This window comes from Agelaius tricolor, unplaced genomic scaffold (assembly GCF_023055355.1).
Source record: "Agelaius tricolor isolate 1412-34295 unplaced genomic scaffold, bAgeTri1.0.p SCAF_34, whole genome shotgun sequence".
Classification (NCBI taxonomy): domain Eukaryota; kingdom Metazoa; phylum Chordata; class Aves; order Passeriformes; family Icteridae; genus Agelaius; species Agelaius tricolor.
The window spans coordinates 4,535,020-4,548,780 of NW_027269294.1; the positions used below are offsets into that span (position 1 = coordinate 4,535,020).

Consider the following 13,761-nt stretch of genomic DNA (forward strand, 5'->3'; position numbering starts at 1 on the left):
CGCCCCCCCTCACGGCGCCGGCCAATGAGAGCGCGGCGTGCCCGTGAGGGACAGCTGAGGGAGCGCGAGGGCGGGCCCGCCCGCGGGGAGCCTGAGGGAGCGGCGGCCGTGTCCAGGCAACTCCGTGTCCAGGGAAGCGGCGGGAGCGCGGCCCCTCCGGTGAGACACCCGCACCGGCCCGCCGGGCACCCTCCGGGCCGCAGGAAGCGGCCAGGCCGCCGCCAATGCAGTTCCGGTGGGTCCGCTCCGGGCGGCTTCCCCTGGCCGTGTGGAGCGGGCCGGGACGCGCTTCCTCTCCCTAGCGATAGTACGACATAATATGCAAGTGGACTTTCACTGTGTGGGATGGGAGGAAAAAAAAAAAAAAAAGAAAAGAAAAGAAAGAGCTTTTTGGATTGGGAATAGCTACGCAAAGGGGCCTTTAGGGAGCTGGAATAAATTATGTCAATAAATTCCAGTACCTGAAGGGAACTTACAGGAAAGATGGGGCAGGACTATTTACAGGGGCATATAGTGATGGGACAAGGGAGGATGGGTTCAAACTGACAGACAGTCGATTTAGATTGGATATTAGGAAGAAAATCGTTATTGTGAGGGGGGTGACGGATGGGAACAGGTTGCCCAGAGAAGTTGTGAATGCCCCATCCCTGGAAGTGGCAAATGCCAGGTCAGATGTGGCTCTGAGCAACCTGGTCTGGTGGAAGATGATCCTGCCCATGGCAGGGGGTTGAAACTGGGTGATCTTTAAGGTCGCTTCCCACCCAGACCATTCTGTGATTCTGTGATTTGAATCTGAGCATAAGAGGTACAGGACCCAGGGTTCTCAATTCTTGGTGTGTATACTTTTTTACTCAAAAAGGGAGCTTTATTTTAATCCACATCTGCCATGGGACCATGCTGTGGAAGAGATTTTGAATGAAAGATTTCTTTTTGATGTGCTAAGAATGAATAGTTGGTCAAAACTTTAAAGTCTCAGCAGTTTGTAAGTTACGAAGAAGTGGCATTGCTTTTATTTCGCTTAGTGAAGTATTCATGCATGTTAGTTGGACTAAACAGAATTTGGAATAAAATATGTTTCTGCAGACTTGAAGGTTAAAGTCAGTGGCATGACTGTTGTTACCAAGAAGGATCCACACAGAGCTCTTGAGTTTGGCATGTAATTTGTCCATTCTGCTCTAATGAACTATTGCTCTAAGTAAGGCAAATAACTGAAATTCCGGACATTAGGGCCAGAGGAGGTGGTAGTTCCACACAGCCTGCACTGCCAGGAGTGTAAGAAATCGTGGGATTTAACAACTCTTTACTATCAGCCAGCCAGAAACAATTCCATGGTATTTTAACAGTGCCCCATTTCAGCAACTCTGCCGGTTGGTTTCTCAAAATAAGCCCACAGGAAGAAAGCTTTATATGGAAGAAAGCCGTGCTCAGGGGTAGACTGTTAAATTACTTTTTTGGTGATTTGTGCTCTGGTGTGCTGTGAGGATGGGGCAGTAATCTGTCCTCTGTTCACAGATGCTGCCCACTGCCCATGGCTTTCAGGGATGTGAATGCCAGGAGACACATTGGACTCCAGCAACTCTCAGCCTTAGCATCCACTGGGAGAACATTCCTGGGGCCAATGAAATCACATAAATTCATTGTGGATGAAATCACCAACCAGAGCACATTGATTTGTTCTGCTGTTAGGCTGCTGGAAAGTTTGGATTTGACAAGTGCTGTTGGACAGCTTCTTAACGAGACCATTCAGGCCCAGAACAAGGAGTTTAAGACAGGGATGAGTACCCTGTTGTTCCTGGTTGGAGCGTGGAGCAGTGCTGTGGTGGAGTGCCTCCAGCAGAACGTTCCTGTTCCAGCAATAGTGTCTGTGATGTCTGAGGGGTTGAACTCCTGCTCTGAGAGGGTCCAGTGTCTTCAGATACCAATACACGATGTAAAGAAAGAGCTGTGTTCTGGCAGAGCTAGGCCAAAGGCTTTTGAAAGCAAAACTGGCCAAGCTGGACATGATGCTCTTACAAATCCTTGGGATTTTCTGTGTTTTCAGAGAGATATTTCTGCAACAGAAGAAGTAATTCAAATAAATTCTTATTGCCATCAAGGAGATGATTGTAATTTTAACAAGCTCCTGGTTTCACCCTTGGCTGGCTTTGGTTCAGTGGCTTCTGTTGTCAGGGCAGCAGGTGACAAAAGTTCATCTGTGCTGGCTGGAGGTGTCGGTGCTGCTTCCAGCTGTATCACACGGAAGTTAACCCACAGCAGACACTTCAGCACTCTAGGGAAAGGCCGTTCTGCAAGTCAGCTGGGAAATTTTCAGGGACACCTTTCAGGACCATCAGCAGATGTGTGTGGATGTTGTGGTTTAGGACACCTGGCAGTGGCTCTGAGCCATGGAAACCAGACCAGCGTGAAGCTGCTACAAAGCATTGCTGCTTATCAGCAAGAGAGAGCAGAGTGCAGTGGCAATTCCCAGATTAATATCGCAGAGATTGTGACGTGCTGTGTGCTGGGCCTGCCTGAGAGCTATTCCTGTGTGTCCCCAGGCTTTGTCACATTAGTGTCACCAGAGCAAGCCTCAGTCATCAAACACTTTGCAGACAAACCCCTCCGGGTTCTGCTGATGGATGGTGACCTCACGGAGGGGTACCGACACTTAGGTTTTAACAGACCACCTAATGTAAGGACCATCTTGGAGCATCCCAATCCACAGGGATGGGCAGGAGATGTGTGGCTCAGCAGAATGTTGGATATTCTGATGAGCTTTGAAGTAAACCTGGTTTTGGTCAAAGGAAACGTGTGCAAAAACTTCATGGAGAGGTGCATGGCCAGCAGGGTATTGGTAATTGGCTGTGTGGCTCGGGAAGTGCTGTGTGCCTTCGGGGCAGCCACTGGTGCCCGGGCAGTGACGTACCTGAGCCAGCTGAACGCTTCCTCCGTCGGGAATGGGGCCAGGGCGGAGCTGTGGAAGAGCAGCGATGGGCGTGCGGTGGATCTGGGCGAGCTGCTGCCGGCGCGGATCAGCGCGGGAGGCATCGCCCTGCTCACGGCCGTGCTCACCACTGCCCTGCCTTCCAAGGCGCGGCTCCTCGAGGACCAGTTCTGGACTTTGCTGTACCGCCTCCATCACGCTCTAAAGGACGGCAAGGTTTTCCCTGGCGGCGGTGCGGTGGAGCTCTTGTGCCTCAGTCACATCCAGGCGCTCGCAGAGCAGCCCGGGCGGCCGGGAAACGACAGAGTTGTGAGAGAACTCCCCAGTCCCTGGCTGGCAGAGTATAAATCCATTGTGCTGCAGGCACTGGCGAGTGGCTGGAGGCGGTACCTCTCCGTGCTCCTGTGGAACACTGCGAGGGCCAGCTCCGAGCTGGAAGCAGCTGCCTCCGTGGATCATCACCTCCAGAAAGCAGCGGCCTGTGGCTCTCCCTCAGCTTACATTTTGGAAGAGTTTAGGAGAGGTGGAGTGCTCAGGAGTGGCTCTGAACCCTTCCCTGAGCAGGTCACAGATTTAAGGGTTTGTGATAACGTTGCAGCCAAGACAGAGGCGTGGAGGAGAGCTCTGGACCTGGTGCTGCTGGTGCTTCAAACTGATGCCGAAATTATCACAGGCCCCAGAAGGAATCAGATCCTGAACTCAACTGTGTCAAGTGAATTTATGTTTTTATAGGATTTTGAGGATTTGTAAGTCTATGAGTCAAATTTGTAAGTCCATGGGAGAAGGCTGGGTGCAACCTACATGTCCTTATCAAGCAAACAGTGAGATGTGATTGTGACTTTAGAATGTAACAGCACAAGTCAGAGTGAGAGACAGTCACAAGGTGATTTCTTTTTTCTAGAAATGAGAACTAAATAACAAACAAAAAAACACTTGTGGGTTTATCTCTAACCCAGGCCATGCATTTCTAGCTAATGGTATTGCCTGTATGGATGTCCTCTAATGTCTTCTGAAGAAAGGTGGAGATCTTTTACATTATATTGCTGTAATTGTGTTAAATGAAAGAATATTTGTAATTGTTGTAATTAATACCTTGTTCTTAATTTCTGTACATTGCAAACATAAGAGTTAAACTTGAAATAATGTGTTACATTTTATACTGAGAGATTGTATTAATAGATTCTATTTTTGCATATTTATATGGTCCATACATCTCTGATTTCCCAATGTAGACCCTCTGGAATTTCTCTGGTTTTTGACCAATTCAGGCTGAATCCTTCCTTTTGGTATTGCAGACTGGATGCATCTCTACACAAAATTTTCCTTTACATTCCCAACTGGATTTTTAGATCATTTCCATGGGGTCTTTCAGCTATCCTTGCAGAGAGGAAAATGTTGCTGTGAGTTTAGGTGCTGCCTAAGAACTAAATCTCTCCTGGTGACTGAGGCACAGCATTTTTGCTGTGTTACAGCACTGACAGTTTGAAAGCTGGGCATGGAGAGCTGGCACTTCATTGCAACAGAGAGGTGTGTAACTATGGAGATTTTTTTTTTTCTGAACTTGGCATTCTGAGTCACACTGAAAGTGAAATGTCTCACCAGTCTGGTGAAAATAGAATGGAAAACGAATGGAAATGGTGATGCTAAAGAGGATCCTTGCATTCAAGAACTTGCTCATGAAAATGCTCATGGCTGGCAGCACAGATAATAAAATTCATCCACAAATAAGGTTTAGATACTTATTGGGGGTATCTGTATTAAAGTCATGTTACGTCTCTGACCTGAAACTAAATATCTGGTTTTCTGTCAGATCCCAGAATTTGGCGGATTTTGGCAAAATACTGTAGGGGCTTACAATTTTAATTTGGAACAGTAGTTCCTAGCAGCATAAGGATCTCATTAGAGTACAGTTTTGATCATCCTGCAGTTATTATTTTCATTATTAGAAGGTTGGCCATTTAATGTGTAGCTGCTGGGCCACACTCTTGATGTACCGAGCTGTGAGAAAGAGTCTGGTAGATCAAAAGAGACAAAAGGAGCTGGGGGCTGTTGAGTGAGAGTGAAACGGAAACACAGCATATAAATAAATATAAACAGACTCTGCTGCTCTGCAAGTGTTTGCAGCTCATGTTGGGCTTTGCACTGTTTTTCTGGAGCCTCCTGTGCTGGGCATTGCATAAGCCCTGTTCCTGGGGAAAGATCCACTTGGACTTTATTTGAATAATAGAGTGAAGTGTGTTATGGAAAATCTGCAGACAGGAATTGTATTGAGGTGGTCCAACATCTATTTATGGGACTCTTAGACACTGGGAGCTGACGCACCAAATGTTGAGAAAGCCCAAACTGATGTAATTTTTCCAATCAGTCTTTTGAAAAGCACATCATGATATATTTAAATGTTGTGATGCCAAACCAGGACAAGAGGTTTTCAAAAAAGCTGTCAGATGTTACATTTGGATTAATTAACGCCTGTTTTTGTACAGGCCAACGAAACGGAACCATTTATAAACTAGGTACATCCTGTATCCTGGGTTACTTAAAGTTCTGTCTGATCTGCACAGAAGATTGCCATGCAAGCTCTCCTCAAGGCATCCTCTGCTGTAATTTGGAATACAACATTCTCCTGTGGCTCCCTTGGCCTCAGGTCTCCTAAAGCTCTCTGCACCGTGGAGTGGAGATCCCGGGCCTGTGTGCCATGGCGCTCGGCACAGAAATGATTTCAACATCTGCCACAGGCAATTTCAGCCCCTGCCAGGCAGAGGCTCCTCCTCTGGACACAAAGGCTGTTTGTGTAGAGCATGGTGTGATGGCAGAGCTAAGCTTTCACATGTGATGTGCTTGGGAAATTGGGAAATGGCTGAGATTTCAGGAGTTGGCACATCTTGCTCCCCTGCTGGGACCAAGTCCCAGTCAGGTGCCTTGTTTCTCCCTTGCATCCCAGTATCATCATTCCCATCTCACTCCACCTTCTGTTTGGGGCTGATGGCATTGTATTTCATATTTCTCTTTATAAAACAGAATTTTAGGCCTCTGTACCTTGAGGATTTCCTGAAATGTAGTAGAGGTCTCCTAATTCATAGCAACCAGACCCTTGTCCCAAGCTGAGGCAGCCTGGAGGGCACAGCCCCCTGCCAATTCTGTCCATGTAAGGGACATGGACCAGTGATCAGTGGCTGTCAGGAGGCACCTGAGAGTTTGCCTGCTGCCAGGTGTGCTGAAAATGTGAGCAGGGAAGTGTAGGAGACTGTGTGTGCCTACAGTGCTCCCCAGGTAGGAAAGGAGTGACTCTGGGAGGGTGAAGAGAAAACTGTTAAGACTGTTTGTTTGCACTGAACTCCCTTAGATACCCTAGGCCAGGGCTGATGGAGAGGCTGGGAGAACATTTTCCTTTTTCTTTAGAGGAAGGAGTTGGAGAGGGCAATTGAATCTAGGAGAAAAGTTATAGAGTGACAAGAGATTTTCAGCTCTGCTCACAAGGATGAGGTGACTGCAGGCCTGAGTCATCCTGTCAGTCACACTGCCAGCAAGAAATCATTCTGAAGAATGGGAAGAACTGACCTTCTTCCATGCAAAGCAGCTTGGCTTCCCATAACCAACATCTACAGGAGATGAACCAACATCCCCAGATATCAAGTGAATGAAATGTCTTGTAACTGTTTGGGGTTTTTTGTATCTTTTTGTTTCTGTGTAATCTCTATAAAACTCCAGTGTAAACTCCCTGTTACATGAAAGTGCCAAACTCAAATGGGGCTGAGCTGCTGCTTCAAGAATGGACTTGCTGTTCTGGAACCAGCTGGATTGCCAGGACTGCTGTGAACAACAGGCACTTCTGGGAGTAACAGAGACCCATTACAAGCCTGACAATTTGTTTTACCCAGTTTTATCTCTCTCTCTCTCTCTGTAGATCAGCAATCCTTCCGAGGTAATTCCACACCAGCACAGAGCATAGTTTGTATGACATAATTTGGAAAAATCTAAAAATTACAAATTTAATTCCTCCACCTGCCACCAGCATCATTGTATTAATTAACTATTTATTGCAAAGCTGCAGGACCAAGACTGTTTTTTTTCTAACCAAGCATGAATGGATCTGCAGTCTTAAAGGGCTTTTTCTTTACAGATAACGTTGCTCCAAGAACTAATGTCCACAGGGATGATTCCAGCCCAGGTGAGAGAAGAGGGAGAGCAGCTCAGGTGCATGTACAAACCAGAGACTGGGGTTGATAGTGAATAGTGGGAGGGAAAAAAGAACACACCCCTCTGTTCTGGCTTCCTACCTGTTTATTCTGCTCATAATACCCATTTCTGTAGATTTTTGAAGAGCAGCCACAGTCTTGCTTCTGCTGATTTCGATGCTGGTTTGCTGTGAGTACTGGGAGTCAGCTTCTTGCATTGTGTCCCTGAAAACTCTGTAGGGACAAGGGCACTTTGGGGCAGAGATGCAGAATGGAAGGAGAGAGCAGTTCCCCAATTTCTCCTTCCACATCAGGCCCTGGATGACCCCTGGGGAGTGGCTTCATGTCACATTTAATCAAACCCCGAGTTCCCAGCAGCCATGTGTTCCCATGGTGAGAAGTGTTTGGGAGGAGTCTTTCTCAGAGAGTGGAAAGAAAGGCTGGGCCATGATCATGCACAGATGGTGAAAGAGCTCATGAGAAAGGAGAGAAACCAAGGGCTGTATTTGGTTTCCCTGCCTAGCAGAGATTCAAAACAAAAAACTGTTTAGTTCAAAAGGAATTCTTTCCTTGGGGACCAAGTGCTATTCCAAACAATAGGATTTTTTTTCAAGTAGCAAAGATAGGATGCTTTGATTTAGAAGTAATGGGAAGATTCGCCTCAACTGTCTTTTATTCCAGCTGAAATCAGTAGAACGGGGTTTAGTGCTATTTACAACTGTTGTCCACTGTGTTGTGAGACCAAATATTTAACCAGCATTGCAGATTTGGAGAGATGACTGAAAATAACACAGTTGGTGAACTTACTTATTTCCAAGGTCTAATTTGAGTCACTGCTTTCACTGACTACACTTAAAAACAAAACAAAAACAAACAACAAAAACTTTTTATTTGTTAGGACTGGAGAGCCAGAATCACCCCACAGGAATTGTATAAAATAAATTTTGTTCATATATATTGTATTTGTACATATATTCACACATTCTGGAGCAGAACAGTTTCTGAATCAGCAACATTAATTTACAGTGTAGTCATACAACTCTAAACTGATCCACCCCCTGTTTATTTCAAAGAAAACCATCCAAATACCTCCTTTTATAGAATAGCTACCTATTATCAGTTGGCTTTTGGGGTTTTTTTTCGAAAGAGCCTTGTAGGAAAAGGACCCCTCTAGTAAACTGAAAGGAATTGTTTGGGGTATTAATTCCTGTATCCCATCTGCTGCTCCCTGCATTTACACTTCTACTTGTGAGTCACAGCTCCTAAATAAGCCTGTACCAGTTTTAAGGGAAGTGAGCACAATTCCACATGTGTAATTCCATATCAGTATAATGTCTTTGATTCCCTACACTGATGAAAATTAACTGGTTCACTTGCAGCAATACAGATATGCTGATTAGATTAATTAACTGGCAAAGCCCTGCTAATGTAACATTATCCCAGCTCCCTGAGTATTCCTTGCTCAAGGTAAAGGGCAGTCATTGCTCAGTACCTCTCACTGTCTTCATCCCTTGGTTTATGTGAGCACTGTTTAAATAACCACCTCAACCATCCCACCCAAATTCTGGTGCTTTCTGGAGCTCTTCAGCTGGGACAGTGTTGCTGATGGCTGCCAGATGCCAGGAAACTTGGATGTCATTGGCGGTAAGAGAGCTTTACTGGAGCTGAAGCCCAAATGTCTCTTTGTTTATCTGAAGTACCAGGCAGTTAACTTGAAAAATGGCCATTTATTGTGACCCTTGCTGTGCAACTATTGAGGCTTGTAATTGACATCTCAAACACAAGAGCAGTGCTGTAAAAAAGCACTGAGAATTGCCAAATGTCGGAGCAGTAATTGCTGTACACGGAGTCACTGTGGCTAATTTGGGAACTGCTCTCACATCTCAGCTCCAGTGCTGGATACTTGGGACAGTTTCCCAGCAGAGCTTGAGGAGGGCCTCCAGCTTCCCAGATTCCTCTCCCAGCCATTCATAAGGCCAGTGAAACTGTGGAAGAAGAGAGAAGTTTCAAGGCCAGGAGAAGCTGGAGGAAATCCAGTGTCTCTTGTTTGTTCACATCTCATTATAAAACAGACTTCTTATTATTATTACTGAAGTGCTAAAGAAAGGCCTTCCAAAAATACAGGAGCTAATTTAAAAGAATTTTGTCTGTGCCAAGAGGTCCTGCTTGAATTAACTGTGTTTGAATTAACTGTGTTTGCTCACCTTGAATGGGAATTCCCAGATGCTTTTGCTGATGTGTGTGTGTGACAAGATGTAATTTCCCAGATATGTTATTCTCAGGAGACTGGAGGGGAAGGGGAAATCACACTTGGGTCCTGAATTAATACAGGGACTGATCCCTTTCTCATTAAAAACATCAGTGAACTTTCCATGGTTTTGGGGATTGGTCCCTGAGAAACTGAATTTTGCAAAACCATGATTGTCCTTCTTCTAAATACTGGCAAAAGGTGGCCTTTGGATATTTCTTAGTGGCAAGAAATGCAAAACCGAAGACTGCAAATGATGAGGAGTGCAGCCTTCATTCAAAGCCACTCTGTCTCAGATGAAGCTCTGGTAGCAATAACCATTGCTTAGGGATGACATGGAGAACATTTCCTTCAGAGATGCAATAGGTTGAGCCATGTTATCTATCCACTGTAGAATTTGATGAGGTTTAGAAGCCCAGCCCGTCTCTGGCTTAAGGGATGCCTCCTGCAGAGAATGTCACATGGGAAGGGCAGTCAGCTTTGGAAACAGGCACATCCAGGTCTGTCCATCTGTTTATTATCTTGAAATGACAAACTCTGTAGAAAAAAAACTCTTTACTCTGTTCATGTAGTATGTAACAAAAGGAGGCCTTGGATCAGGAGTCAGAACTGTTGCAGGAATGAATGAATATTTGATGTTATCAAAGATACTGTTTCTTCACCTCAAAGGAAATTTCCTTGATTTGCAAAGCTGATGAAGCTGATAGAATTTCTCTAAAAGCCTTCTCACTTGGCCACACACCATTCCCACAAGTCTGAACTCCACAGGGATAATATCAGAGTAGCTCTTGGAGAGTAATAGTAAACTTTGACAATGAACACAGCAGCTCTTTTTTGGAATGTAGGGTGAAGAATGGAATGTAGGTTAAACCACAGCAGTTACAATGTGCCAAGCAGAGCTCTGAGCAGTCCTACAACACACAGTGCAAACTCAGAGGAGCAGAACAGATCCTCCACATCCAAGCTGGCAGGATGGAAGGAATGTTGTCTTTTCAAATGCCTGGGAAATGAAGTGAGACCACAGTATATGTGTGAGGGGTTGGAGTTTCACTAATTCTTTTTAACATCTCTTTGAAATAATTCCCCATAATCTGCCATCGTTTCCTTTGCAAGCCATCTCTTTATTTATGGCTTTAATACTAATCTCCAGGGCTGAGTCTCTGTTTGTCTTGGTCTGACAAAAGTGTTGGAAGTTGCCCCTTGTCACATTTCCTGTATTGCTGATGCAGTGCTGGGTCAGGCAGATGTGTAGCAATTCTTTTAATATTGCAAGCAAAAAATGAACAGATTTTATTGCTGCAGGTTAGAGGAAAATCCTTCCTTCTCCTCTTTGGTTTAGTTGGGGTTGTTTTGGTTGTGGTTTATTTTTTTAAGTGGAAACTTAAAATGCTTTTTAGAATTGTGCTTTCATCTGTCTGCCTCTTCCCCTGCTCTGTTTGCTCTTGAGTCCCCAAAATTAGGAAGAGTAATGTTCTAGTTTGCAGTGCAGTAGGAAAGAATAACTTGACTTTCTAAAATGTAATAAACAGTGCAAGACCTGGAACAAGTACAAAACCTTCAGACAAGGTGAAAGCCCCCAGAAGAATACCTCCATTCAAAAAGTCTGGGGATGTCTGCAAATACTGCCAGCAGCTTAAGTCTTGTCCTTTTCCTTTCCAAACATGTCTATTAGGTTTTCCTTTAAAAATACATACTGTATCCCTGAACTCTTCCATGCTCCCAGTCAAAGAAGGTAGTATTTCCTTTAGACCAGTTGATTCATACACAAAATAAGAGATGTGAGACATTATTTTGGTCTTGGTTGTTTCCCTCTTGTGATACTGATGGAAAACATTCTCTTTGAAATATTCAACCTTTAAAACCACCAATCATCTGTAGCTCTTGAGGGTTACCTGGCTCCACATCTCAGGAATTCCACAGGGCTCACATTCACTTCTACCTGACCTGATCCAGCTCTGTTTAAAATGTCCCTTATCCTCTGGGGCCTGTCTGTGCTCTACAGGAAATTTACAATGGAGAAATAAAGTGCAGTGTACAGATTTGTGTTTTGGTTTGGAATGGAACTAACTGTGATCTTCCCTCCTCTTGGTATTTTTACAACAAAATATCTGCTTTGCAGACAGGGCAAAAAGGTTTTGTTTTGTGTAGGAAGCTCAGCTACAGACTTACCTTTCTGTAATGCCTCTAGGCTAAATCAGTGAAGATAAAGCCCTTACATCACACCATCTGTTCTGTACCTGGGCCTCTAAATGCACATGGGATGACTTAGAATAATATGCCTAACAGATCAGGGTAATTTGTTCCTTAAATATGAGCTTTGTCATTTTGGGGTCAAATATGATGGAGTGAGAGACTGTCTGTTGTTTAATGTGTCATCTGTTCCACCTGGGTGACACCCATCTGTTTGAGTGTCCCAAGCAGAGGCTAATTTTGTAGCTGTGCTGTTGCCAGCAGTCTGAGAAGGATTCCCTGTGGCATTTATTTACTTCTTTTTATTTGCCTTAAAATCACTGCTGATTACGGTCTGACTTTCTCTTTGTGGTCAGATGAGAACAGCAGTGAAAATTCCACTGAAATTTAACTTGCTGGGAAGGAGCCACAAGTGGTCTAGGATTTATTCTTGGATTGTTTTGCTGTGTCACCATCTTTTATTAGCTGGTAATTTCCTCTTCATCAGTTACAAAGCAGTCAAACAGCACATCCTCTGCAGTGGAGGTTGTCCCTGCATGAGTAGCTTTTTTGTATTTTAAGTCTGGGCAAGAGAGAATTCTTCATAGGGGTAAAAAATGTGCATGGAAGGAAGGGATTAATATTAGGATGATGGCCTCATCATCTGATTTGGCCTCTTAAATCTTTCTGGAAGTGCCAGGTCTAGAAATTCCCGCAATTAATTTTCTTACAATCCCTTCTGTATTCTGCTTCTAACAAAGTCCTGTGAGAATGACTGCAACAGATGAGAAAATTAACTGAGATTTGAATCACATTTGAAATTGGCAGGAAAGTGAGGGGCTTAAAGCCAAGCTCCACAACATTCTCAAATACAGAATATTTGGGATCAAGAGCCCAGTGTTTGCTTCTGAGGAGAACTAGGGCTGCTTGTGATTTGCTGCAATCAATCAGGACTTTGCAGTCCCATCAAAGAAATGTCCCTGGGAAGGAAGTGCATGAAGGGAGAGCCACCCTGGGGGCTTGCCTGGGGAGCAGCACCAGCTGGGGCTGGGACCCCCTTCCCGCTGTTATCTGCAGTGTGGAAAAGCCAGGCGGGAGAATGTAATGAATCCATTTTTGTTGCTGTTGTTTTGTTTGATTTTTTTAGTGAGTTGATTAGCAGAGGTTGGCTGCAGTTCATAACAGGGATACCTGTGAGAACTGTGTGACCTGCTCAGATGTAATTCTGAGGGCATTAATTACATATTGCTGAAATTTCAAACCAAAATTGGAGATCAGTGTTATGTTGCAGCGTTTGCAGTAATCTGAAGCAGCTCTGTTCCACAAGAAATTTTGGAGACAAGTAACCACTTGAAGCCTAAAACTGTTCCATTGTCATTATTGCTCTTTGTTTTCATTTTTAAATCTTGCAATTAGTGTTCTTAAAAAAAATAATAAATAAAGCAAAAGGCAAATGCAGACCATCTGTGAAATAGAAAGAAATTGTTAAAAGCTGCATCCACGAGGATCTCTGGGAAGAGTGCCACAACACAATAAAGCATTCAGCCAGCATGATATAATTTCAAATTAAACATCTCTAAAACAAATTCCACATTCAAAATAAAAATGAGTTCTGCTTCTTTCTTTGTGGTAGAGGATCATATTAATCTCAGTTCTAGAAATTACCACCTATCCTCCTGCAGACTGCAGGGTCTGGGGGGTCTGCATGCCCTCCACAGGTGGGGTTTTTCGAGGGGGCACCTCATGGGGCATTGCTCAAATCTGTGTTTCACTCAAGAGACTGAGTTCAGGAGGATTTAGAGCAAGTGTGGAGCTTGCTGTGTTTTTTAGAGCTCTGGCAAAATGGCAGGTAATGACATTCTGTATTCATGGCATTTAGAAACGTGCCTCTTGTTCCAGGAGATGGCTTATTCAGCTCCTATCTACAGGGTTCATTGAAATAAAGGGCTATTGTCAATTATGTTAAGACATAATCATTTTACACTTAACTCAAATGCAATCTTCAATATGTTCTCATTTCTTGCTTTTTCTAAAAGAACATTTTTCTGGTTTAAGCCAGACTGGATCTGATGGCTCTTGGGGCATGCTTGAGGTAAAAGTTCTTTCAGCTAAATAATCTTAAGTATTTGTAATGACAGCTTATGTTACCATTTGCTGCTGTGTTTGCAAGAGGAACAAATGGAAACTTTAGTCCTTGAAAAAGAAAAAGAAAAGCCAGGAGACAAATTCTGTAAATAAATGAAATT

The 13,761-nt window shown here is 44.2% G+C and overlaps 2 protein-coding genes across 3 annotated transcripts in view; both read left to right on the forward strand.

The window, feature by feature from the left end:
- The window catches only part of FGF2 (fibroblast growth factor 2), a 50,652-nt gene that overhangs the window by 518 nt on the left and 36,373 nt on the right, over positions 1-13,761 (forward strand). The window contains exon 1 of one of the 2 annotated variants that reach the window (XM_071452457.1): positions 7,007-7,091. The exons of the other annotated variant lie outside the window; for it this stretch is intronic. The gene's annotated coding sequence lies outside the window, so the exon portion shown is untranslated. Of the gene's footprint in view, positions 1-7,006; positions 7,092-13,761 lie in introns of those variants that run through there. 2 annotated transcript variants of the gene reach the window in all.
- Positions 70-6,918, forward strand: BBS12 (Bardet-Biedl syndrome 12). Its single transcript, XM_071452448.1, has 2 exons — positions 70-159; positions 1,513-6,918. The coding sequence occupies exon 2, from the start codon at positions 1,529-1,531 to the stop codon at positions 3,653-3,655; it is 2,127 nt and encodes a 708-aa protein (XP_071308549.1). The 5' UTR covers positions 70-159; positions 1,513-1,528; the 3' UTR covers positions 3,656-6,918.

Coding starts and splice junctions, on each gene's coding strand:
- BBS12 (XM_071452448.1), top strand. CDS start 1,529: ATGGCTTTCAGGGATGTGAATGCCAGGAGACACATTGGACTCCAGCAA.